The sequence below is a fragment of the Amblyomma maculatum genome, chromosome 1 (assembly GCF_055883805.1).
Source record: "Amblyomma maculatum isolate TAMU_Amacu chromosome 1, ASM5588380v1, whole genome shotgun sequence".
Lineage (NCBI taxonomy): Eukaryota > Metazoa > Arthropoda > Arachnida > Ixodida > Ixodidae > Amblyomma > Amblyomma maculatum.
The window spans coordinates 83869039-83893953 of record NC_139344.1 but is presented as its reverse complement, the minus strand read 5'-3'; the positions used below and the strand labels follow the sequence as shown (position 1 = coordinate 83893953).

General features: G+C 48.5%; 2 protein-coding genes across 3 annotated transcripts in view; one reads left to right on the top strand and one right to left on the bottom strand.

Moving 5' to 3' along the window:
- Positions 1-1395: 1395 nt before the first annotated feature.
- LOC146202985 (histone deacetylase 8-like) lies at positions 1396-3062 on the bottom strand. Its single transcript, XM_084588478.1, has one exon. The coding sequence runs from the start codon at positions 2918-2920 to the stop codon at positions 1652-1654; it is 1269 nt and encodes a 422-aa protein (XP_084444604.1). The 5' UTR covers positions 2921-3062; the 3' UTR covers positions 1396-1651.
- A 1525-nt stretch (positions 3063-4587) lies between these two features.
- SPARC (secreted protein, acidic, cysteine-rich) overlaps positions 4588-24915 on the top strand; it is a 50030-nt gene continuing 29702 nt past the window's right edge. Inside the window, exon 1 of one of the 2 annotated variants that reach the window (XM_084588475.1) lies at positions 4588-4707. The gene's annotated coding sequence lies outside the window, so the exon portion shown is untranslated. Of the gene's footprint in view, positions 4714-24915 lie in introns of both variants that reach the window. The other variant, XM_084588477.1, reaches the window with a different exon arrangement.

Below are 24915 nucleotides of genomic sequence, written 5' to 3'. Positions count from 1 at the left end.
AGAGCGTGCGCTCTCTCTCGAGACTGGCCGTGCCGAAACAAGACACCTGGGTAAAGTGAGCTAGCCTGGGATCGGAGCAAGCGGCTAAACCGCGCGCGCCGATGCAGGCATCCGTGGCTTAAAAGTCACAATAAGTGGACAAAAACTAGTACCGGCATATTTTGACGTTATATGAATAACTCATACTTTTGCTTCTCTCTCTCTCCATCTCTATACTGTGTGCGATGCTGCCAAGAAAAGCTCCAGCTCCGCCGGGGTGGTGCAGTGGTAAGACGCCCGACTACTGTGCCGGAGTACCCGGGTTCGAGCCCGACCTCGGCAGCTGCGTTTCGATGGAGGCTAAACGGAGAGGCGTCCGTGTGTTGTGCAATGTCAGCGCACGTTAAAGATCCCCAGGTGGTCGAAATTACTCCGTAGCTCTCCACTACGGCTCCTCTTTCTCTTTCCACTTTCACTCCCACCTTCCTCCCTTCCCTTACGGCGCAGTTGAGGTGTCCACAGAAAACAAGTGAGACAGTTACCGCGCCTTTCCCTTTCTATAAATCAATCAATCAGAAAAGCTCCAAGAATATTTGGCGACTCTTAAGGGCTATCAACATCAAAATATCGAAAGTCGCATGAACGTTTGAAGTCCGGCTCGTCAGCAGTCGCACGAACATTTGTTGTAGACACAGTTCTATCTATTAAGTACAGCTTACGATGGTGTGAAACACATTTTTTTTTTTTTTGTGCATACACCACATCCAAGATTCGCTGTTGACGAGTTGTTTTATGCACCGATGACAGATAACGAATTACTGCATGCGTCACCAATGCGTCACCCCGTCGGGGTGGCGCAGTGGTTACGGCGCTCGACTACTGTTCCCGAGGATGCGGGATGGAATCCCGGCCTCGGCGGCCGCTTTTCGGTGGAGGCGAAAAGCAAGGCGTCCGTGTGCTGTGCGATGTCAGCGCACGTTAAAGAACCCCAGGTGGTCGAAATTTCCGGAGCCCTCCACTACGGCGTGTCTCATAGCCTGAGTTGCTTTGGGACGTTAAACCCCACAAACCAACCAACCAACCGATCATTTTGCTAAGGTGTTGCGCAAGGCACACAGCTGACGCGATGTTGATTGAAATGCGCTTTATGTAAACATCTTACAGCAAAACTTTAATAATGGTAAAACGGGAAAGTAACGCGTTTTTTTTTTATTAGCGCCACGATCAAAGCTTTTGTAATGAGACATTAACGCAAACAACACATTTTCTTTTTTTTTTTTTTAACTTCAGAACTCATAGCAGCAAACAGCCGGTGTAGGGGCGGCAGATGTGCTAAACAGCGCGAAACATCAGTCATTAAAACATGCTCGCACGTTGCTAGTACATTGCCGCGACGCTATGCTGATTGAAATGCGCTTTATGTAAACGTTTTATAGTGAACTTTTATTAATTTCAGAACAAGAAGGTAACGCATCTTCTTTTTTTCTTCTTCTTCAGAGCCACGATCAAGGCTTATGCAATGAGACATTAACGTAAACAATAACACGTGCACTTTTTTTTTTTTTTTTAACTGCAGCTCTCATAGCAGAAAACAGGCGGTGTAGGAGCGGCAGATGTTTCACGCGGCGCGAAATATCAGTCATTAAAACACGCTTGCACGTTGTACGTACATTCAGGACTCTTCAATCAGACACACGTGCTCCATTACTTCTTTCAGTAGACAGTCGACGTAACTGGCGTCATTCAGGTCGCGACGAAAGCCAGGCTCCATGCTTAGCTCGTAGCCAGGTCCGTACATCATAAGGTAGCGGTGTTCCGGTATGTCATCGTCCAATTCCTGGTCCAAGAGCGCCGCAGTCACCGCGGTCCAACAGCGGGCTGTGTTGGCAGCCGCGTATCCACCTCCGCCGAGCAGAAGCAGCGGCAGTCCCCAGCTTTGAACAACGCGTACACACTGCACGAATGCAGCTGGGGTCAGATTCCACGCGCCAAGCGGATCGCCAGACAGACCGTCCGCACCGCACTGGCAAACAACTGCTTCAGGTGCGTACCGTTGCTTGACTTCGTTTATCACCGGCAATACCACGCGCAGGAAAGTTGAATTGCAAGCACCACTCCGAAGCGGCAAGTTTATCGAATAGCCACGGCCCAAGCCGAAACCAACGTCGTCCACTGCCCCAGTGCCAGGGTAGAAACCTGGCTCGTGCTGGTGAACAGACACAGTGAGCACCTTGTCCGTGCCTTCGAAGGCTTCCTGAACACCGTCGCCGTGATGAACGTCCAGGTCAATGTACAAAACTCGGCCGAACTTGCGACGCAGCTCCAGTATTCCAAGCACGACGTCATTAACGTAGCAAAAGCCGGCAGCCTCACTTCTGTGCGCGTGGTGCCAACCGCCTTCCCAGTGAACAGCAACATCGCAAGTCCGCTCAATTAGTGCTCGTGCCGCCGCTAAGGTGCCGCCAGCAACGCATTTCACAAGCGTCAGGAGTCGCTCTGTCGGTGCACAGTCATCGACGAGGTTGTAAGCTTGAGCACGACTTACGATATCTTCCTCATCAAGGTCTTTTGCTGCTTCGCAAGCCTCAAGAAAGTCCACATAGTCTGTAGAGTGAAAGAGGCACAAGTCATCGCGGCTAGCCAAGAGAGGACGAATTGGGTGCAGATTCTTGACCAGGTTGTAGCCCTTTAGAAGCCCGTGGACCAGAAGACAGCGACGACGAATACGAGGGAGCCTTTCACATTCGAAGAGGTGACCCGGACTATGGACGTAGCCGACTCGAGATTTTTCTGAAGTTCCTGAAGCACAGTGTCCATAGCCAAAGTTAGCAACACCTAAAGACGAGGCTGATTCTGACAATTTACTAGAGGAGACGTTCGCCTGACTCGTCCGGTTATCATCGTCATCTTTGAAAGGAGTGGAATACGCAGATTCATACATTCTGATGGCGCTAAACGCTGTTAGTTGAACAAAATTTCAACTGACACTTATGAGTGCTAACACACGCCCGCACCAAGGTAGATATCCCGCTCTTCGCACGCTGAGTCAAGGGCTGAGTCGCAGAGTCGAATGCGCGCTCAAATTTAATATTGACTTGACTTGACTAGCGCTGGATTTGAAGCATATCCTATTTAGTTCCTGTTCTGCTTTCGGTTCCGCTCGCCACTATCTTTTACAAGGACCTTGCATTTTACGCATATTCTAACCAATGCTGTTGTATGTATAAGAACCTCTCCATTGATCTCATTACTTCAGACTGATCACACTGTAGACTACTTTACTTGTTGAATGTTTAATATTCATTAAGTACGGGCTTTTTTTCTGCTGCTTTCTCTTTCTAGCAGTGTTCGTTGTATTTTATGTACTTATTTCGTTAGCTTCGTCTCCTTCAAAAGAATATTACTTTTGCTAATATTTTGAGGTGAGAAATATTCCGTTCGTAAACGCATGGGACGTCCGCGTCACCTCTTTTCAAGCGCTGCTAGTAGTGGGAGCTGAAAGTAAGCTATTGTATAGCTGTTGAGCGAATTTGTCGCAAGGCTCAAATGTTGTCCTTAACAATTTGAGCACACTTACAATAGTCTTGCCTCTAAATGTTACATCTCTTATGTTAAAACTAGAATGTTTCTGCTTTGCCCATCACGGTCAGTTTTTACAAACGTCTCACGTACAGCAAAAATAAATAGTTCATTACTTTCAATAACTCTCCCCCCTCCCTCCTCCCAAATAACTTGTGTATAGATCATCAACCATATCCCATAGCCTCATTACATCGACTATAAATGATATCTGCTACTTTTGAAAATCAATATACTCACATTTCAGAAGTTCTTTTCGACAAAACTTGATATTGGTTAAAGAGTAAAGAATGAACGGCCCCACCCATACACTGCTCAGCAGACAAGACAAGCAAGTAAAAATAAATGCGGGACAAAGAATCTCGGTTCAGTAAATCTAACACTGAGATGAAAAAGCATCAAGGGAAGATCGAAATACCGACTATAAATGTCAGTCAGCATTTATAAACTACTGTGTAATTTTCCATTCACCATAAAAAGAGCAAATGTGGTGTTCATTGCACTGAGTGCAAACTAATTGAGATAATAAATATATGAGAGCAACTAAATTCACGAATAACAGGTTCATTATATATCATGGGAGCAAGATTCAGACCCCAGCCGGGTATCGCTCGCGACACACCCTTAGCCTTCGTCATTCGACTCGTGTTTCTGAGTTAGGCCTTCCCCCAAATCCCACTCGGTCGCTCCAGCTCTGCTTCGCCGGTTGCCATCTGCTATGGCCTTCTGTCAGGACCACGCGTGTTAAGTATCAGCATATTTCTTTGCTTAGTTCTGCCCCCCCCCCCCCCCCATTTACCCTCCTTTCTCTCACTCTCTATTTTCCTTTCCTTATCTTCCTTCCTTTCTTCTTTTAACATAGCGACTGCGAGAGAGGCAGAGAAAAGGATGCCTTTCCTTGAGAGAATGAAGAGTTGGAGAATGATGGGAGAGGGTGAAGTCGGTAACTTGGGCGACGGGACGGACGAGACGTTGAACGTCACGTCTGGCAACGCCAGCAGACTTGTCGCAGCCAATCGGAGACGAGAGCGCTTGTTATGGCGCGGTCCTTCCAGTTGGCTTCACTCTTCCAATTCAGCGTGTGATCAGTTGTGCGACTTCGCTTGGTGCGGCAAGTTCGGTGAGGCTGCAGCGGCGGAGCGCTTGAAGGTAAGTGTAAGTGGTTTTTGCTCTGCAGAAACTTTCAAACTAGTTGTTACCACAACCTTTTGGGGGATATTCGAAATTTCACTAACTTTACAAGCTCAAATCCTACGGCGCTGTCCTTCGGTTAATATTCATGACACAGTGCTGAACTTGACGCTAAAGCAATACCTCATTTCATGCAGGGGATGACAGACGTACACAAACGCTTGACATCGCAGCAGCCTGGACGGCTGTCTTGCGGATAAAGGCTTTACATGAACACGATGACATTAATACGGACCATACCTATCAAATGATTTGTGTGCTAAGTGATGACGCTCTTAGATCACGCTCGATTTTCAGTTTTGCCAAGTTTTCATAGTGTGTTGTCTGAGCGTTCGTATTCTATGTATTCTACTGCGTGGAGCGCCCAGTCGCGATCACATTCATCTGAAGAAGCTGCCTTACCAACGCGAACGTTTAACGACCGCGACTTGAGCAAGGGTTCCGCGATTCGAGTTCACGGAAGTTGGTCCTGTCGGAGACCGGCACAAAATTCAAGTTCGCGCTCTCGTCGGTCGCCGCGGCCAATCGACCGGCCGCGCCACCGCTTCCTGTGGTGCTGGGATGCTGGGCCATGGAGTGAAATGAATGGCGCTGAAAGCTGTGTCCAAAAAATATGTGCTGCACAATCACTTCTCGGACTGTGCACAAGCTGCGAACAGCATTGCTTGTCCACAGCTTGTGCAGAGATCTCTCATCGTGCACGCGACTGTCTCGGAAGGATGCGTTCTTTCTCCGTGAACTTTCTTGACTCGGCGGAAAGGGGCGCGTTGCGTCCATCCAGTTTCCCGAGCGGGGCCCGTGATAACTTCCTGCGCCCCGTCTGGGTTGTGTCAAAACTTTTGTGCATGCGGGTGAGGGAGAACTGACGAGTCGGTCCGGAGGAAAATGAACAGAAAGAAAGTGCGGAATGGAGTGAGCAGTCTCGAGTTTCGGCAGTGTCGAAAAGCGCAGCTTGCCGTTTAGCCAGATAATGGGCGACGACAGATTGCTCTCGGGTCATGATTTTATGAGAGGGAGCGGACTCAACCGGCTGGTGAATAAGTGCTGTTCGCAGTTCCTTTTTTTTTCTTTTTTTTTTTTGTGTGTGTCTGGAAGCCGAGTAGGTTTGTTTATTGTACTGAGGTACGTACAGAGCATAATCCAATACGGCGCCGGGAAGGAGCAATTCTGCAGGCTGGTGAAGGAGGGAGTGAAGCAGTAAAGGCCTTTGTAGTGTCGTTGCCTCGTTTGTCAGCAGGGAATAAAAGAGATCAGATACAGACTGTCCTGGTTCGCACTAGTGAATGCAGTATCTTTAACGTTGCGAGGGCGACTTCGGCTCTCCTGTTTTCCTGCCGTTTTCATTCTATGCTTACGGACTTTCGACTGTAAGCACACTGCGCCGATTTGAAAATATTGTTTCGCGGAGTCGACCACAATCTATCTGCTGGAGTGTTCTAGGCAATTTTTTGACAGACTCCAACGTAGCTAGGGCTGTCACTTTATTTTATTTTTTTTTTCGGAACTGCATTCGGTCTCGTTCGTATCTGATCGAAAGCGCTCCCGTTATCTACAACGTCACATAATTCGAACTAATTATTGGCTTCTTTCTAGTCAGAATTATCAACTGTAGATTGACGTAAGCGCAATCATAGACGGGGAGTAGTAGTAGTAATGCACTTTATTCAGGACTCAAATTAAGCGTCCAACAGGTCGGCTGCCTGTTGTACATCTGTTCTATATATGTGCGTATATCTAAACATTTTACCTTATACTGCGACTGCGTGGTGTAAATAAACTTTAAATGGCGCAGTTGATGCAAATTAAAGGATGATAGAAGCGTTAAGAAAAGCTCAAACTCCAGGTAGAAAGAAAAGGGCGCCTAATAAAGCCGGCGCGGTCGGTCAAAGATAACGGAAGGTGGAAGGAAAACTAATCGCTATAGCTTGTTTGCGCTCATATTCGCAGAGGTAGCACTTGGTGGGATATATTCCCCCTCCCCCCCCCCCCCCTTTTTTTTTAGTGCGTTCTGGTCGGTGAAATTAATCGGAAGTCTGCATCGTATATATGTGCGATGGATCCCGGATGTGGCGGCCGCTTTTCGATGGAGGCTAAAGCAAAGCGCCCGTGTGTTGTTTAATGGCAGTTAGAAAACCTCAGGCGGGCGAAACAAAGCCGTATATGTGACGGTATGCCGGACCAAGAAAGACGGTTCTGCAGCAGCTGTGCAGGAGGCAGCGCCAATTATTTTTGGTCGTAGAATGACAAAAGCAGACGAACGCGGACCCAAACGTACACAAAACAAAACCTTGCGCCAAATACCAGCCCTATGCGAAATTTGAGGCTGAAAAAGCGAGCGGTTAAGTAGAAATAATTTATTTCTACTTTCTCTGCCCTACGTAACTCTCAGTATGCCTTATACTTGCAAATTAAGGTTTCCGTGGTGCGGCCGTTCAGCGCGAAATGCTGACGCCGAGTCAGACTGTCTACCGTTCCCTACGTATATCCGTAGAGGAAAATCCAGACCCAAGATGAATCTGTCGAGGCTTATCAGTGGTGTAGGAAAAGAACACTGCGGGATGCAGACGTAAGCAGGAGGGTGATCGTGAGCCTTCCTTCTGGTTGTGGCTTCCCAAGTTTACAGGAGGCCTCGAGGCAGCGCTAGTTGTCGGTGCTGTGCAGTTTCTGCCTCTGCGGCATTCTCTCACCTCTTTCATTTGCTAGCGTATGCGTTTCTTTTGTCTTCTATGAAGATACGGCCCGCTTTGCTGGGCTCTCTTTTGTGGTTCTACTGTGTTCTGCAACATCGTACCAGGAAAGCGCAGAAATGAATTTCAATGCCTCAAAATTATCCGTTCTGAGGGTAACACATGACTAGAAGAATGGAACGGAAGAATGCGCGATCAGCCTTGGCTCGTTGTTGACTTCTAGGGTTACGTATAGAGCTCAGATGCAGTCCGCATATTGCGCGGTAGAGGAGGTTGAGGTTACATTTTTGACCAACTTTCAAATCCCATAGGAAGACTATAAAAAAAAAAAAAATCCATGAAGGAAGTTCTATGATTCACTATGAAGATAAAACTACTTGCCCGTCCTTCACAGGGTAGAAAGGCTTGTAAAATCTATTCTTTGACCCCACTTCGTGAACACCAAAAATCGTTTAGTCGTGACGCCCTGTGAAAAAATTAAAAAAAAAAAAAATGTCTGAATTGCCGAACTTTAAGGAGTTAAAAGCTATGCGTAGAAAGCCCACTTTTAAACAAGCATGCTACTCGAAATTATGACGGCAGGTCTCTGATCAGGTTCACATTTTTTAACGCGCTTTTTCAGGGCAGCATGGGCTTAAACTTGAAAACTGGCGGTGCAGAGGAAATTGGCTGGGCATGACTAGAAAATACACATAATAGAAGTGTTAGTGCGTTTACTCCTAATAGTTATGGAAGTACCTGCTGAGGGGCTAGTTGGTTCATAATAACCAATTTTAGACGGTTACACTGAGAATGTCATTTTACCGTTTTTTTTTTATTATTACCACGTTATAATTTTGTTGATAATGTGCGGTGCCCCGCCGGGGTGGTGCAGCGCACATTATCAACAAAATTATAACGTGGTAATAATAAAAAAAAAAAAAAACGGTAAAATGACATTCTCAGTGTAACCGTCTAAAATCGGCTAGTATGAACCAACTAGCCCCTCAGCAAGTACTTCCATAACTACCGCCGGGGTGGTGCAGTGGTAAGACGCCCGACCACTGTGCCGGAGTACCCGGGTTCGAACCCGACCTCGGCGGCTGCGTTTCGATGGAGGCGAAACGAAGAGGCGTCCGTGTGCTGTGCGATGGCAGCGCACGTTAAATATCCCCAGGTGGTCGAAATTACTCCGTAGCCCTCCACTACGGCTCCTCTCTCTCCCCTTCTACTTTCGCTCCCATCTTCCTCCTTTCCCTTACGGCGCGGTTGCGGTGTCCACAGAAAACAAGTGAGACAGTTACCGCGTCTTTCCCTTCCTATAAAATAAATCAGATAATGTGCGGTTCTTGACAGTGAGCCCCCCCCCCCCCCCCCCCTTTTTTTTTATCGTGATTCGGTTTTTTGCATCTTTTTTTGCCTGCGATTTACATTTGCTTAACACACTATGTCTCTGATTTTTGTTTTGGTTTTTCGCAATATTCAATTTTAATTATATATTTTCATGCGATGGGTTTTATCTGATGTACACTGGCGTATAAAAAGGTGGTGTCTTCTGCAATAAACTCAGTTGGTAGTAGCCGCTCTTTCTATTCCTCTTCTTTTCCTGTGTTCGTCTACTTGCGCCGTTGTAAACAGACACGAGTGATGACATCCAGTCATCCACATAACAGAAATCAGCATGCTTATGTTGGGCGATCCCCAGCTGGGTTTCGTGCGCGCTGAGTATCAGCGCTTGTACGCTATTGTGTGTCAGGCGAATATTATGTCACTACTTAAAATACATTGACATCACTTCCATCATTCGAACAATGCAATAGTTGATGTATTTGTGTGCTGCGTGATGACACGAGCCATGAGGTTTGTTGGCGTGTCAGTTTTTTTCTTCTAATGTTCTGAGGGCACCGCAGAGAGCTTGGACGTCGTTAGAAAAGAAAGAATTGGGCAGAGATGAACACAGTGGGGAAACCTCGACCGGCGCTCCCTGCACCGGAAGCCGCAGGGCAGCCGAGGCTGATCACACGTCGGGGCTTTGTGCGAAATGACGGGCTGCCGAGGTGCAGCTCACCGCTCCGTATGGTGGCTAGAAGAGGGAGGTGACGCCAACGGCGGACGGAAGCCGCTCCTCCATTTCAAGCCGGGTGTAGGTGGCGCTGTTGGCCGTAGTGCGATAAAGCCCCTTGATACTTTGAAAGTTACGCCAACGATTGAACTTTGCCGCCGCCGCGCTACCTCCTCGCCTCCTCCTCGCCCCTTGCGCGCCCCTTCGCTGAAGGCCGGCTCTCCGCCCGATTTCCTGAGCGACGATTGGTCTCCCTGCCGTTGCCATTGGAAACCGACGCGCGTCCGGCGTTTTCCTTGTGTTTTCTTTTTCCTTCGCGCCATTTTTCCCCCAGTCTGGGCGAGCGAATATTGCGCGCTGTGCTTTTATTGCAGCGTGCAAGCTCTATGCCGTGCTGTTGCGCGTACAACTGCAGCAAGCGACCTGAAGATGGTTATGCGGTATTCATGATATCTCAAGGCAAGCGTGACGGCTCGCGCACGAGTCAATGGATTCACAAGATTAGTCGAAAGACGTTTATTCCTAGAAACAACAGAGTTGTTTGCGACGTCGAGTGCCTTTCTCACTCCCCGTAATAACGCGTCACCTGACGCTGCGTTTTTTATTCCTGCTTGCTGCTCAATATTTTTGCGGCGGCAGCATGTTCATTGTATAAAAATAAGGTTGTCCTCTGCAGCATGCTGAATATTCTGCGAGGCTCCAAGGCTCCATCATTTAACACGCTTCGTCTTCTGTACAGTGAGAAACAGGGCGCTATAATCTGCTTTTTGCAGTCAGAAATAACTGGAAAATTACAGTCTCTCGATTGCATTTGTCGCGATTATGCTAGGATCCCTGGCCTCCTTCACTAAAAATCAAAATTCGGGCTTGTAGAGGAGCTAGCCTTTCCAGCTTTTACTTGTAGTGTGCGTCGGTTACTCGGGAGCATTGAATGCTGGCCCTGAAAAACTGTTTGGCAAGTAAACCCGAGGTATTGCGGGTAATCTGCACTAGTTAGGTCGTATGGCATTTTTTTTTTTTCAATTCTTGAATGTGTCTTGCCATGCTTCGACGCACGCGTGGGTTAAAAAATATGCGTTCGTTTTATCAGGGATACGGCCAATGTGCAGGAGGTGTTCATATGATCACACACGCTTCACTTTGACCATGACTACAAGGCGTTGGCAGGTTACCTTCGCTTTGAAAGCTGGAGCTCTAAAAGCGCGATTCCGCGTATTCATTTATTGCGAGAAAAGTTATCCCATCGATGTCAAATCAGCCGGAATCATTGCATCAATTTTCTGTATTTACGAAACTTAAACAATCAATGATCATTATAGTTATTATGTAAAAATAGGGGAACATTTTGCGAGCAACAATTCTTAACACTGTAACATATTACTCATTTCAATTGTATGCAAGATTTTTTTTTTTCACCTAGCCTGAGTAATTATCTCATCGCTCTATGTTCTAGCTACATTTCACTGAAGACCAGTTTGAGCCGCCAATATTACACGAACTCGAAAAAAAAAACAGACCAAACGCAGTTCCATCAATTTTCTCTCGCCGACCTGTCCTGAAGTAAAGGAAGCCTCCTCGACAGAGACATGAACCTCGCGCTGATAGTAGTCAGTTATTTCTGTGGCTTGCTCTTTTCCCACCTCCATTTATGAGAAAACAAGAAAGTATACGAATTAAAAGTCAATGTATAGTTGTCTCGTCAGATATTATGAGATAATAGAGATATGACTGACAACGTAAGTCAATGAAAATTGAAGTATATCAATGGGTCATGGGACGGCATCAGATTAAATAGTGATGGTTATGAATAGTGATAAGTAATGATGGTGACTGTTACGGATAATAATAGTAAATTATAGTAATAGGCCCGGATAGTGAGGTGATAGTGTTCGTTGCGGATAGTGACAGTTACGATAGGTCTCTGGCATTAGTAGATATAGTGATAGATAGGATAGCGATAGTTAATGAATTGGCAGTTATATGCTTTCTCATTTCCGCACGTTGAAGACCTATGTGCACCTTGTAATTTTTTTATTTGATTGTTGCGTTCAATGAAATCAAGCTCTTTTACACAGCGCATGAGACCACAGCATGCTTGCCCCAGAACTTCAGTGTATCGGCAATAGGGCCCACCACTTCTCCCAGTGTACCCTGCTGTCTTTTAACCACACGCGAAGTCAGTGAGTGGCCGCGTACTCATAAAATTATTTAATCCCTCCATCAGCATCATATCAAGACTGCCGTGGCTAACCTGTTCCTTGCCTCGAAGCAGCAAGGAACAGCTCAAAATTTCGTTTTATACGAAATTAACTAATGAACGCAGATTATCGCGGATCGCTAACTAGCACAGTGCCATTACACTTGGCCTAAGCTTTCCAACGGTATACGGTTCGGTGTTGCAGCTAAAATTTAGATTTTAATTGCAATTTACTAACTATCAATTAATTTGGCCCAGTAATTGATTGAAATACATGTACAATTAACCAATAATCCAATCTCATGGTTGATCACGAGACATATACTATGCTTAGAGAGATAGCTTGACAGTAGCGAAATAGACTAAGTCCTGCTTTAACCTTCTCTAATCTTGAAGCTCAAAGCACCAGCCTGGATCGTTTTCTGAAGTTTTACCGCGGTGACAGATTTCACGCTCTAAAAAAAAAAAACATAAAGTCAGAGGCAGTACTAGATTAAGTGCACAAAGTAAAACCTTATCATGAGACTTAAAAAGTGTCTGTAGCACAGAACTCGCCTGAAAGCTTTGTTTATCAGTATTCCCCATTCAAACAGTTCTAAGAAGAAAGCAATCAATTCATGAACTTTACTATAGGCATTCTCAATGCTTTTCTCGCAATTTTTCAAAAATTTTGTGCACTCCTGGAGCGCAGACCTGGCCCGAAAGCTCGCGCTTCACTCACTGCTGCGGCCGGCCGGCGGGCGTCAGGGGGAAAAAGCGTGTCGTGCGCAGCGCTCGCCGCCGCCGCGCGAGGAGAATCGAGGAGGAAAGCGCGGCGCGGAGGAGAGTGTCGCTACTTTCAAATTATCAAGGGACTTTATAGTGCGATAGTGCGATGCATGGTACTCGCCGCTCGCCTTCAGCCGCGGTACTTGAACATACATATGCCCGCCGTGCGTGCAACGCATCGGCCTTTCAGTGATGTTGTTGCAGGTAATCGTTTAGCTCATTAAACTCTAGTCGAACCTGATTACGGCTGACAGAATTCAATTTTAAGCCGTGGTGGTGCAGTGGTTAGGGCGTTCGACTGTTGGGCCCAAGGATCTTGGAAAGCAAAATAGCGCACTTCAAAACACAGACACAGGAAGACACAGACTTCCTGTGTCCGTGTTTTGAAGTGCGCTATTTTGCTTTCCAAGATGATTTACCAACTAGCCCGTTCTTCCACCCTTGCAGGGCCCAAGGATGAGGGATCGCATCCCGGCCGCGGCGACCACTTTTCACTGGAGGCGAAAAGCAAGGCGCTCGTGTGCTGTGCGATGTTAGTACAAGTTAAAGAACTCCAGGTGGTCGAAATTCCGGAGTCCTCCCCTACGGTGTCTCTCATAGCCCGAGTAATTTTGGTACATGCTGCCCAACAAACAAAACAATTAAAATCGATCGGTTGGTACTCCAATACTTCTGGTGCGTAGAATACGCGTGCGTATCTATCCTTTCAGTTTCAGGAATTGAAGGGTCTTGAATGAGTCCCGTCGGGTCGAGATAGTGCATGTTGAAAGTAGAAGACAGACCAAGAGAATGAGTCTTCAAGGTATACTGCGCACACAAAACACAAGGATGAGAAAGGTACACAACAAGCGCAGGTGTTGCGCTTGTTGCGTACCTTTCTCCTCCTTGTTTTGTGTGCGCGCAGTATACCTTGAAGATATGTCTGACCGACTCGCCCAACAACGCACAATTTCAAGAGAATGAGGATGGAAGGATGTTTCGGCTCCGTGCGGTCGCATTTTTTTTCCACAACGTTGTTTGCCCCAAGGCATAAAATAATATGTAAGAAGAAAATTAAAAGGCGCAATAAATGAAAGAAAAAAGGTTGGCTGTTCTTTGGTCGATGTTTTCCACCTCCTTCAGTTTCAAGAATACGAAGCATCAGCATTACTCCTAAAAAATGTGATTGGGGATCCAAACAAGCAAAACAAAGCATAGCAAAAATTTATTGCACATCGTAGTAATAGCAATGTACTGCACATCATGACATTCAGGGTAATTCAAAATAACAGATACATTTACACATGCTTCTGTGTATTAGAAAGAAAAAAAACATTAAACATTGATTATCAACACTGCATCCATCGCTTGGCACTAACAAATGGGGAAGCAAGGATATCACTTCCCGCTAAATAAAAAAAAATATTACATTCGACTTTGAATAAATATGCAACTTAGAGCACCCTCCCAAGTTTCAGCACTTTCATTCTTCCCTGCTTAGCGTTGCGCTTACAGTTCTGGGCCTTAACATAGAAGTGCTGCCTGGTAAGAACATAAAATTGGATAATTTTGCTTGGGAGGGACATACTGTGATTTTTTTTTTTTTTGCGCTGGAGTTCATCTGGTCGGCGAAGTTAGGCCCTCACATTAACATGTCAGCAGCGCAACACATCTGGTCATAAACGAGAGATCACGCTGGCAGCCGCGAACAGACAGGAACGCTGCCGCACCGTCCATACACCGCGCGCGAATCTGCACACGCGCGCGATCGCGTGACACTGCATCGCCAAGCTGACCGCAGCGCCACCGCGGCCTTCGCGGCAGCGCTTGAACCAGAGGATCGCGCTTTCTCGGCGGATACGCCGGCGCTGGCGCCACCTCCCCCTTCTAGCCACCATACCGCTCCGGTCGCGAACATCGCTAGAGGCTGCGCGTTCACGGCTGCCCGTTTGGCGTCGCCGGAATCCCAGGCGTCTCTCGCCTAGATCGCCAGGGGTTCTTCAGGCGACACCGGCCCGGCTGACCGCTGAGCGTCGGCCTTCCTATTTTCTCTTTCAGGCGCGCAACGGGGAATTCACAACCGATCGGTGGGCAATATTAATGCACTCAGACAAGCGAGCTATAAACCATGAAATTACTGAAGGAACCGAGGACACGAAATGCTGTCCTGGCTTCATTTCACGTGACTTGGTGTTTCGTTAAAGCCGATTTGCCCCTGTCGCTAATTTAATAACAATGAAAATAGTGTGCGTGCCGCGACAGCGATTTAAATAGCTCCCGTCTGCGGGCTCTCATTGCGGAATCTCGTTCACGTAAGGGAACTGAGAGGTTGGAGTCAAAGAAGAAAGAGAGAAAGTGGTGCTGTAGTGGAGGGCTGTGGAATAATTTCGACCACAAGGGGCATCTTTAACGTGCACTGACATCGCACAGCACACGGATGTCTTTGCGCTTCGCCTCCATTGAAACGCGGCCGCCGCGGTAGTGATCGAATCGGGGTACTCCGTTTCAGTAGCCGAGTGCCTTAACCACTGAGCCATCATGGCGAGTATGGCTGGCCAACCAGTTAGCAGCAGGATGAGTAGGGTGGTACAAAACGAATCGCCGTTACGCGATCAGCATGTTGATACCCGAATTTGGAACCTGGGAGTGGAATTCAAACTTGCCTACCACTCAGTGGGGAACCGCTTTGGACAGTTAATGCTCTTCAATCAAACGCCATCGGTGGTGCACTCAAATTTCTATATTAATATAAATATGCCATTACGCTAAAATTGTGACCCTACGGATGGGAGTAGAGAGAACGAATTGGTGTCTAAGGATTAGTTGGGTTCGTACGCGTAAAGTTGCAATTCAAAATCTACTCTCATTTCGACGGGGGAGTCGCACCATCGACCTTATGGGGCTAAAATTCGCGTTTCCAGGGGGATACTTATCTGGCGAACCACTGATCGCAGTCACATGCGGGTGGTATCAAACGATTCGTCTCTGCGAGATCTATGCGAAATGAGATTGCGGTGGCTATCATGTTTACGCTCTTGCATTTCAAGGCCTATCGGCGGTGGCTGCATTTCTTTTCTTTTTTTATTTATTATTATTATTATTATTATTATTATTATTATTATTATTATTATTATTATTATTATTATTATTATTATTATTATTATTTTTGATGTCCAGGCGCGGCTGAAATCCTCCTTTGTCGAAGCGGGTGAAGGAAAGGGGTAAAGCGCCTTATTTTCGCGTATACCCTGAGCGTGTCTGATCTGCAAGAGAGCGGGAAGTTTTCCTCCGGCAGGTGCACAGCGCGGACTCCGTGTGGATCCCTTAAAAAACGTGCTCTTGCTCCGGTAAATCTGGTACAATATGTAAGTGCTCCGACTAGGGAGGATTTCTGCCGCGCCTGGACATAAAAAAAAAAATAATAATAATAAAATAAATGCAGCCATCGCCGATAGCGTTGAAATGCAGCCTGGGCCATGGACTGTCTGGAAACTGTCATGAGAACTTGTTACAGAACAAAACTTTAATTTAAGCCCAGTTTACGTGCCTCTATTTTTCGGTCTCGCCTTTACGCGCTCGCTGACTTGGCGTGCTGCAGTAGCTCCGACGTTCGAGCTCTGGGCATTGCTCGGCGTCGGCCATTTTCCGCCGCAACGTACAGAAACGGAAACGACAGCGACAGCGCCCCGCCGAGAAACGAGCTGCGTCGAGCTTCGATACGCGTGGGAAATATGCGCGCCGGTGAGCTCGCACGGATGACGCCTACGGCCGCCTGAGAGCTGGGAAGGGACACGTCACGGAGCCAGGGGCGGCTAGGCCACAGGAGACAGCGCGTGATGGCGCGACGTCGTTTTACCGTGTCCGCTCAGTCCGCAAAAACGCAAACGGTTTAACGAAAAGCTTGCGTCATAGTATATATATTTCTTTTTTACCTACCCAGTCCTTTCTCCCTGTCGCGGACCTCTTTGATTTCCTCTTCCTTAGTATCATTTTATTTCCGCCGCCCCAGTTCAGGTGCTTCATGTAGCAGATACCGGGGCTGGCAAGCATTTTTCTTCCTTTTGGATATCATAATAAATTAACCACATACTACTACTTAGAGAAAAGCCGTCGCCATACCCCAGTTTCGGCTCGGGAGTTGTCGGATGTGCTCGCAGAATGGCGGGGGAAAAAATGGAGGCCTTTAGTTTATCTATAAGTGCTACGTAATGGATCAGAAGTGTTGGTTGTTTGATTTATGGGGCTTTAACATCCCAAAGCGACAGAGACGCAGTAGCGGAGGGCTCCGGAAATTTCGACCGCCTGGAATTCTTTAACGTGCACTGATATCGCACAGTAACTTACAGGTGCCTTGCTTTTCGCTTCAGTCGTAAAGTGGCCGCCGGGGCGCGATTCTATCCCGCATCCTTGGGAACAGTAGTCGAATGCCCAAACCGCTGAGCCGCCGCGGCGGGGATGAGCAGTGTGATGGATGATTGGTGGCTGATATTAACCGTAATTGATTAAATTATTATCGACAATTAAAAATAAACGATTGAAAATCTTGTAACTGAGAAGGGAACAATAACATAATAAAAAAAATGAAAAAGTAAAAATAAGACGATGTTAAAGATAATGAGATAAGGGCAAACATTTTTGAGTCATTACATTGTAGTTCGTGATTGATTAAAAAAAAAAAAAGAAAATTGAAAATGGTGACTAGTGGATCGCAGTCCGTGAGGACTCAAATTTTAAATGGTTAGTCATTGTGCCGCAGTCAGTCGTAGCTAAAAAGTAGAATAAAACGAACGCACGCTGTCGCGTCCATGAGGGAGGGAAAAGCGCCAACTGTCTGTCTTCTCGGTGGACTCCTCAACCACGCTGCGAGGTGTAAGGATATAACTAACAAGCGGAAGTGAAAGAGGCGAGAGAAATGGACACCGGTGTTGTAGGAGTCCAAATTAATTGCGACCACCTGGCTATCGTTAGTGCAGTGATTACCCTCTAAGAGGGTGTACAGTGTACAAACCACCTTGTTGTTTTGAAGGCACCCACTTGATTCGCGCTAAAAAAAAAAGAAAAGAAAAAAAACGCTTTTGGCTACGAAACTTATTAGCGCTTTTACTTTGCCCTCAGTCCCCCTACCCTACCCTAGAGTTACTATACTATAGCATATATATAGCAGAAAATTGAAGGGGAAATGACGCTCCTTTAATTATATACCATTCTCCATCCCGCCCCCTAGAAATCGCGTACCAAGTCCCTGCATTAGCTTACGTTGACATCGAACAGCACGCTGGAGTCTTGCATTTCGCCCTCATCCCTACGTGCGGGCCGACCAAGTTTTGACACGGATGTTTTGAGACTCGACGTCTGCATCGAAGTTGGCATGCGTACGCAGATGTGATCGGTCACTCGGAGATCAGCGCCGCATGGTGTAATGCGTGTGGCTCCGTGGTATAAACAGAATGCGACTGAATGTATCGCTAACGTAGGCGACGACGTTGGACGAGTGCGTGAGTGCGCAGGGGCTCGAGAGCACACATGAAGGCATCGTCGCGAGATAAGTGCGCGTCGCGCAAGAACGCGGAATGAGTTCGCGATATGTATACCAGCGTGATGCATTTGTTTAAATTGCTGTTTTATCTGTGTTCATATAGCTGTGTAATCTGCCGCAGAAAACCACTTTATTGCGAATTCGTACGCTTAGGCCAAAGAATACCCCTGGCTCCCCGAGGGCTGCTCCGAAATGACCTGGGGGTAATCTTATCACTGCGTTGGTCAATCTGGCGTCGACTCTGGCATGGTTTAATCAGGTTCAACAACGACGGCAACAACACCAGATGGAATAACATGATATGACCCTCAGTTACCATCCTAGCATAGTATGGAGCGCCCTGCATTGATCTCGAACGCAGAAAAAAAGAAAAGAAAGCGAGACCCGACCTCGGATTGCAGGACAGTCATGTTAAGGTTAGGCTTGATTTCTTAACATGGAGCACACCGAGCGCCAGTACGAAGACCATTGCTCAGTGTTTCTTCATTCGCTCTGTGTGTCATTGTGGCTGTCAGGAAGTCGAACCCGCGACGTCGCGCGCCTAGCTTGTAATGCGTTCTCGTTCCGGTGAACGGTGCGGCCCTGCGTGTGGGCCAAACTATATAGCACGACTCGCCTCGTGGCGAACTGCGCGAGACCCACGCGGTGGTGCGATGAAGCCTTGGCTGCCCGTGGCTGGGAGAGCGCGCACGAAGGCTGTCCCATCTGGCGGGCTCCCAGAAAGTGTCCGCACCCGGAAGTGCTCGGCGACGAGGTCCCTCTCCGCGCCCACGTGCCTCTCCAGGCATCCCTGCGCACATTCGGGCTCCGCGCCTTTCGAGGATCGCAGTCTTTCATGCGCCTTCGATTCTTTATCAGTAACTTGGAATGATCATCGACGGCAGAGTGCCTTTCTTTTCATAAGTTGTCGCCTACCGTGTTTGGGGTGGGGCCGGATAGCGTCTCTGACAGCTCTAAGCTTTAAATGGGGTTGTGGAAAGGGTTCGTTTTAACCCTCCGGATGATCGGAACATACTGCAAGGTCCGCAACGCAAACTCTTTCGTGGACATTGGGAACCTGTGTCATTTAAGCATGTGCATGCGTGCACAGGAAGATGATGAAAAACGACCTGTATATGCTGTCATGAAGCATTTATGACTGTCCGCTTTTCTCTGGGTAAACCCTTGCGAACTGAACGCAGCGGCGAATGGTGGTGGCAGGAGCGCGAGCAGCAATCGGAGAACTAGAGGTGTGCACGGGCCGGTCCGAAAGCCCGTACCCGGCCTGGCCCGCGGGCCGGGCTCGGCCCGCTCTGAAGCCCTCGGGCCGGGACCGGGCTAGGCTATATTCGTATCGGGAGGGCCGTGCCGGGCCAGACACACCGATCATTGTACTGTAACTTTTGCGAAAACGCAATATGGCCATGTGCGCTAGGCGTCTTGAATGAAAAAAAAAAAAAAAAAAAAATCCCCCGCATCTTCCCAATCCAAGAGCATCTGAGTTCTCACCCTACGTCGATCTCCCTGTCCACCACGGCCCCCGCTGTTAATAGGCGTTTTACTATCAGTTTCGAGGTTAGCGCCATGCTGTCGCCTCTCTCGTCTCTTTTGTGGCTTGCTCCTGGCCTCGACATAGCCGCGTTGGAAGCGGGGCATAACTCCTACAGTAAAAGCATCCACTTGCTAACGTCGCCTTGTGATTGCTCAGCCCAGACAATGCAGTTGCGGCTCGCCTTTCCGGTACCGTGAAAGGCGCACGGTGAGCGAGACGAGCTCACCGAGTACTCGGACACAAAATTAACCCTTTGCACATAGATCCTGCGCGCTTTTAGAGAAGCAAGGAAGCTATGTACAAAAAACTTGTTCTTGCTGAGAACGCATTAGTTATTCCAGTCACAAGTGAGGGCAACGGAAGAAACTTCACCGCTGCCGGATTCATGATCCGCATTCAATCCGGGCCGGGCCGGCCCGGGCCTTTAATCTGAGCGCAGGGCCGGGCTGGGTTCGGGCCTGTAGCGTCGGGCCCAGAGAGAAAGGGGGGAGGGGGGGGGGGGGGGGGGCAAGGAGCGCGCGCTGCCCTGCCTGCGGAGCTGGTTACGAGGGGCAACAACCACAACAACGACGGCGACGACGACGCGAAACGTAGGAACGGGCGCCAAAGAGCTGCGCTCTAAAACATGGCCTCCGAGCAGGTCCACTCTCGCGCGGCGTTCGCTTCTCAGACTGCCAAGTATCCGTACGCACAGCGCCATCACGCAGAACAACTTCCTTCCTCCAACATGCGCCACTCTTGTGCTGAGGCAGTGCCGCCCGCAGGACGGATCGAGACCGTGCACGCAGCCTCCAACGACCGTGGAATGCTGTCGCGCCGAGCCATCCTTCTTCTTCCGACCCAGCGTGCCGTTGCCCGCGGAAACAATGTGATGCTGGTGCACGCGCGAACCCTTGAAACCGGTCTCCCTGCTACTGCACTGCCGGCGCTGCGGCCTGTCGAGCTCCAGCTGTTGCGCCCCTCGGATGCGCTCCCCCAAACAGGGGCAATTCATAGCGCCCACCGGATGACGGACTGCGCGCTATTCTTCTTTCTGTGCACTGCTTCCCCTTCTTTTTCGGTTACCGCGCTGCTGCTGTTCGCGCCCTTATGGAGAAAGTTCCGCGCAGTGTCCCGTGAAAGTTGTACGTGTTTCCAGAAACCAGCTGGTCCAAGTTCAAGAATAGTAAATGTAGTTAGTCGTTACTTGTTGAGAGAAGAGGTGGATGGTGGAAGGATGTGTTTCGCTGTAGTCCGTCCTATGCACAGACGGTTAGTAGAAAGAGGAGAAGAAGCTGGCTACACAGTATAATAAAAGAGAATCGGCCAAATGTTGAGGGGCAACCTCAGTTCGCAAGACAAGGCAACGTTCCGACGTTGGTTCCGACAAGGAGACTTGTCTTCGTCTGGGCAAGACGAATGCAAGTTCTCGTGTCGAAATATTGGCTTGGCTTGCGGACTGTTGCAACAATCTTTCAAAGCATTATAACGCGCCACACAACGTGGCTGCACAACATTACTGTCTTATCATAGCAGGTCGAGAAAGATAACAAGCGGCTGGTGGCAGGTTTCACTGTGCGACAAAAACCTATCACTTCGCCGATATCGCGAGTGGTTATCGGCAAGCCCTCTGCATCAGCCTCTGCTTGAGCCACAGTCACCAGGCATTGCCGTTGGGGGACATTTGCTCAAGGCGACCTTGAGCAGAATGTTAATCGTCCTGTCCGCTTTCACAATTTTACTTACTTGCATATTTGTTGAGATGTACAGTCAGGGACAAGAAAGACTTCGTGGGATGCGGATTTGGGGGCAATTATTTCTGCGCGGTCAGGTCGGCAAGTTCACTGAGAAGCGTGAAAGCATAAAGTTCCCTGGAACGAGTGTCTGTTGACTGGGTAGCGAGGCAACGCCGGAATACTCGACTGCACTTTTGGTAGTTAGCGGCTCGCGTTTGACGCTGATCGCCGCTTAGTTCCAGAGCCCTCATCTCGGGGTACGAACGCCCGCCGGAACGTTCTTTCTCCTCCGGTGTCTCACTCTCGTCACAAACAAGCGGGCACGCTAAAAGGAAATGAACATCACCGGCAAAATTGGCACATAAAGGTGAGGTGGCGCAGGGAGCCCTATCCATCCATTACGGCGTATAGGCGGAGTTCGTGCCTTGAAGGTTTTACAGAACACTGTCCTTATGGAAAGTCATAGACACGCAATCTCCAAAATAAGTGAAATTAATGAGTCAGGCGAAGCAATTCCCGACAGGCCACTGCAAGGTTAATCTCGACACCACCCACCACAAGATTGCGTTTCAGTGAGCCATATCCACTGGACCAAATTATTATTTTTTTTTCAGCAGTATTTGTGCTATGTCTCCCCATGTAATAGAAATGGAATGTAACGCACGCGCGTATAACAAAAATAAAAAAGAAATGCGAATAAAACTTGCGGAATCTTCCAAGTTCCATAGAAATGCGACACCGAACTTCGGAATTTCAGGTCCCTAATTTTAGCTCAGACGGTTGGCCAGCTGATCGACCAACATGAAAGCGTTTGGCTATAGTTTCGGATATATTGTTTCTATTTATCTAATTTTGTTAGCTCTATGTTTGCGCACTACGCCTTGAGCAGAATTTGCTACACTGCAACAAAACGCATTGACTACCCCTGGAAACTTATATGCCTGGTGGTCATGACCCCCCTCCCCCTCTCCTCTTAAACCCGCCCTGATTCATGAATGCAGTATTCATTAATGTAACAGTCCGAGGGCTGTTGGAGCGTGCACGGGGATAAGCTCTTTTGCGTCCTTGTCGTCATTGCAGGGCTTAGCGGTCTGTCTGCATTAGAATGCGTAATATAATCATTTCGTGCATTCACAACGCCACTAGTGTAAACCCGTGAATGCAACAGCTAGGGAGCGTATGTGACCGTGCAGGCGAAAACTACCGGAGGCGGCACATCGGGAAGGGAGGACGCATGTGCGAGGCACTTCACTACAACTGTTCCGGCAATCTGTCTCCGGCGCCGTTTTTCCACTTTGTTGCAGCGTGAACGACGAGCGGTGAAATCAAGCTAAATTGTAGTAATAAGAGAATGCCGTCGCTTCACAGTCGCGGCATTATTGTGGGCGTATCAGAACAGCGTCCTTCGAGCATGAGGCCTCTTGGCGGCGCGTAGAGACGCTCCCTGAAGGGGTTCTGTTCACGGCGGCATGGCGTGAGTTACGACCGCAGATGACAGGCGACCGGCGGCAGAGCAGGAACCGCTTTGCATCGCCGACTGCCCGGGGTGCGGCTGTCGTCCGCGACGCATCTGGTCCCCATTGGATGGCCGCTTCCGGGCCGCCATCATGCGCCAGTGCCCACTGCGCCAGCTGCTGTTCCCCCGTGGCAGCGGTTGAAGGGTGCGGTTCGCGCTCAGCCGCCGCTGCTATGGACGCGTTAAAAATCACTCGAAAGTCGAAAGGTGGTTGTTGATCGTCGCCTAGTTTTAGACTTTTTTTTTTTTCTTTTTTTTACTCTGATGACTACCAAAAGCGACTACCACTTTTCAACTACTCTCAATTCACTCCCCCGTCCTTATAGTAATTTAGGTCCCCCTCTGCCCCCACTTCCTCATTTCAGCTCACGAGGAAGCCTTTGCGTAAGTCCTTGTCAATTACATTGACTGCAAAGCCAGCACAGTTGCCATAGTATTTCACTGAGACAACGTTTTCATGGTATCGCTGAATTTACCGAATAACGCAGGAAACGCAAACATTGTAGCTTCTTTTTTCTAATCCCCTTCAAAGACGACTACAGTGTCTCTGGTGATGCACTGCGGTGCAGTCGGACCATCTGCGCGGCTGCACTGCACAAGGCCGCTGTCGCAATGATAATTGGGCGAATGGGGTGGCACGGGCAGGCTTAAGAGCGGGGATGCGCTGAGTGATGAGTAAGCGTGGCTGGGACAGCGATACGGGAGCACTTTGAGAAAGTCAGCACTGCGCAGGAAGAGCTGTCCATCCTAATGTATATGGACCCAGAGGCGTATCTCTGGGCCAAATGCGGCGCAAGGCCGCGCCATACTGATGAAGCTTTCTCGGTTGACTCGCGCTGGAAGCGATCTGTGCCGCGGCAGCATCTATCGCTGCTGTGGCGTGGGCGTTGTTGTGGGGCCAAGTGAAGAGAAAAAGAAAATATAAAAGCGGCCCACTTCAAGGACTCGTCGTCGCGCCCCGAGCGTCCTTGGACAATCGTTAGGCGCTGCGCGAATATGAAGCCCAGTTACATCACAACACCGTGGGACGCGTGGGCCTACGGAGACGAGGGGCGTTGAGGCGCACGCGCCCTTTCAGGCTCTCGCGCTGGCGAAGTCGTGGCTGCGCCCGGAGACCGCTAACTCGACGCAACTTCACGCTATCAACGTTTCGACAGATTGCTGTTGTATCCCCCCTCCCCCCCCCCCCCCCCCACACACACACACACACACACACACCTCCTCCCCCGCCTCGCGCGTTGAGCAGTGCGTATATGTGGACCTGACGCAGCAGAAAGGTTATATTACTGCTGACGTACTTTTGCACCGCTGCAGAATTTTAGAGCGATAAGGAAAAAGACATTTAGCAATTTTTTGGCTTGCAGCTGAGCCAAGTGCTCGCTTAGGGTGTGAAAGGTGTGGGGTGGCGTTGTCTGGCGCTCTACGGCCTCGTGTGGAGATATCATTTACAGGCACAGACGCTTTCGCGCGATCTTGTTCGGTTAGGCGTGACACCAGTTATCACACCGCTATCAATCCTCTGCTTCGTAAAGTCATGCATGAACCCTGGCAGTGTTCTTCACTTCTGTATGAATTTCATTTCACCGAGAGAAGAAAGGACAGATTGCTTGCGTGCATACGTGCTTAAATGATTACCGATTCACTCTACTGCATAATAAAAGTAAGCTACAGTAGTAATATTTCCTACCCTTTCGTCGTATTCAGACAGACTTTTTTTTTTTTTATTGCCTACGGCTTCTTCTCTCCTATATATTCCATGAATCCTATCTGCTTATATTTCTCTTCGAGGCGCATAAGCTTTGGGCCACGGTATTTCTTGCACCTTGCTTTGGGCATGCACGCAGTCGCACTTTCGTCTTCGGCCTGGCGTTCCTGTGAATGTCCCCGATGTATACCATTGCAGTGCACAGGAGCACGAAGAAGGTTCGTGTGACTTCATTAGCCTCGAGTACGACCAGGTGGGGATGGCGACGAATGTGCGAATGTTTTCTTTCTGTCGTGAAATAAACGTCTACGCTAATGACATACACCTCTCAAGGCGGACGCATACATTGTAAATGAATGCACGTACGTTTATTTGACCACTGAGAGAGAAAAGGGTGTAAAACTGAAGCAAAGCCCGGGGAAACATTACTACTTGCTTATCATTTTATTGCTTATCCGCTCTCGCGCTTTCGTCTCGTCATTATTATACGA

What these genes read in the sequence shown, in the direction of transcription:
- LOC146202985 (XM_084588478.1), bottom strand. Translation starts at nt 2,920, where the DNA reads ATGTATGAATCTGCGTATTCCACTCCTTTCAAAGATGACGATGATAAC.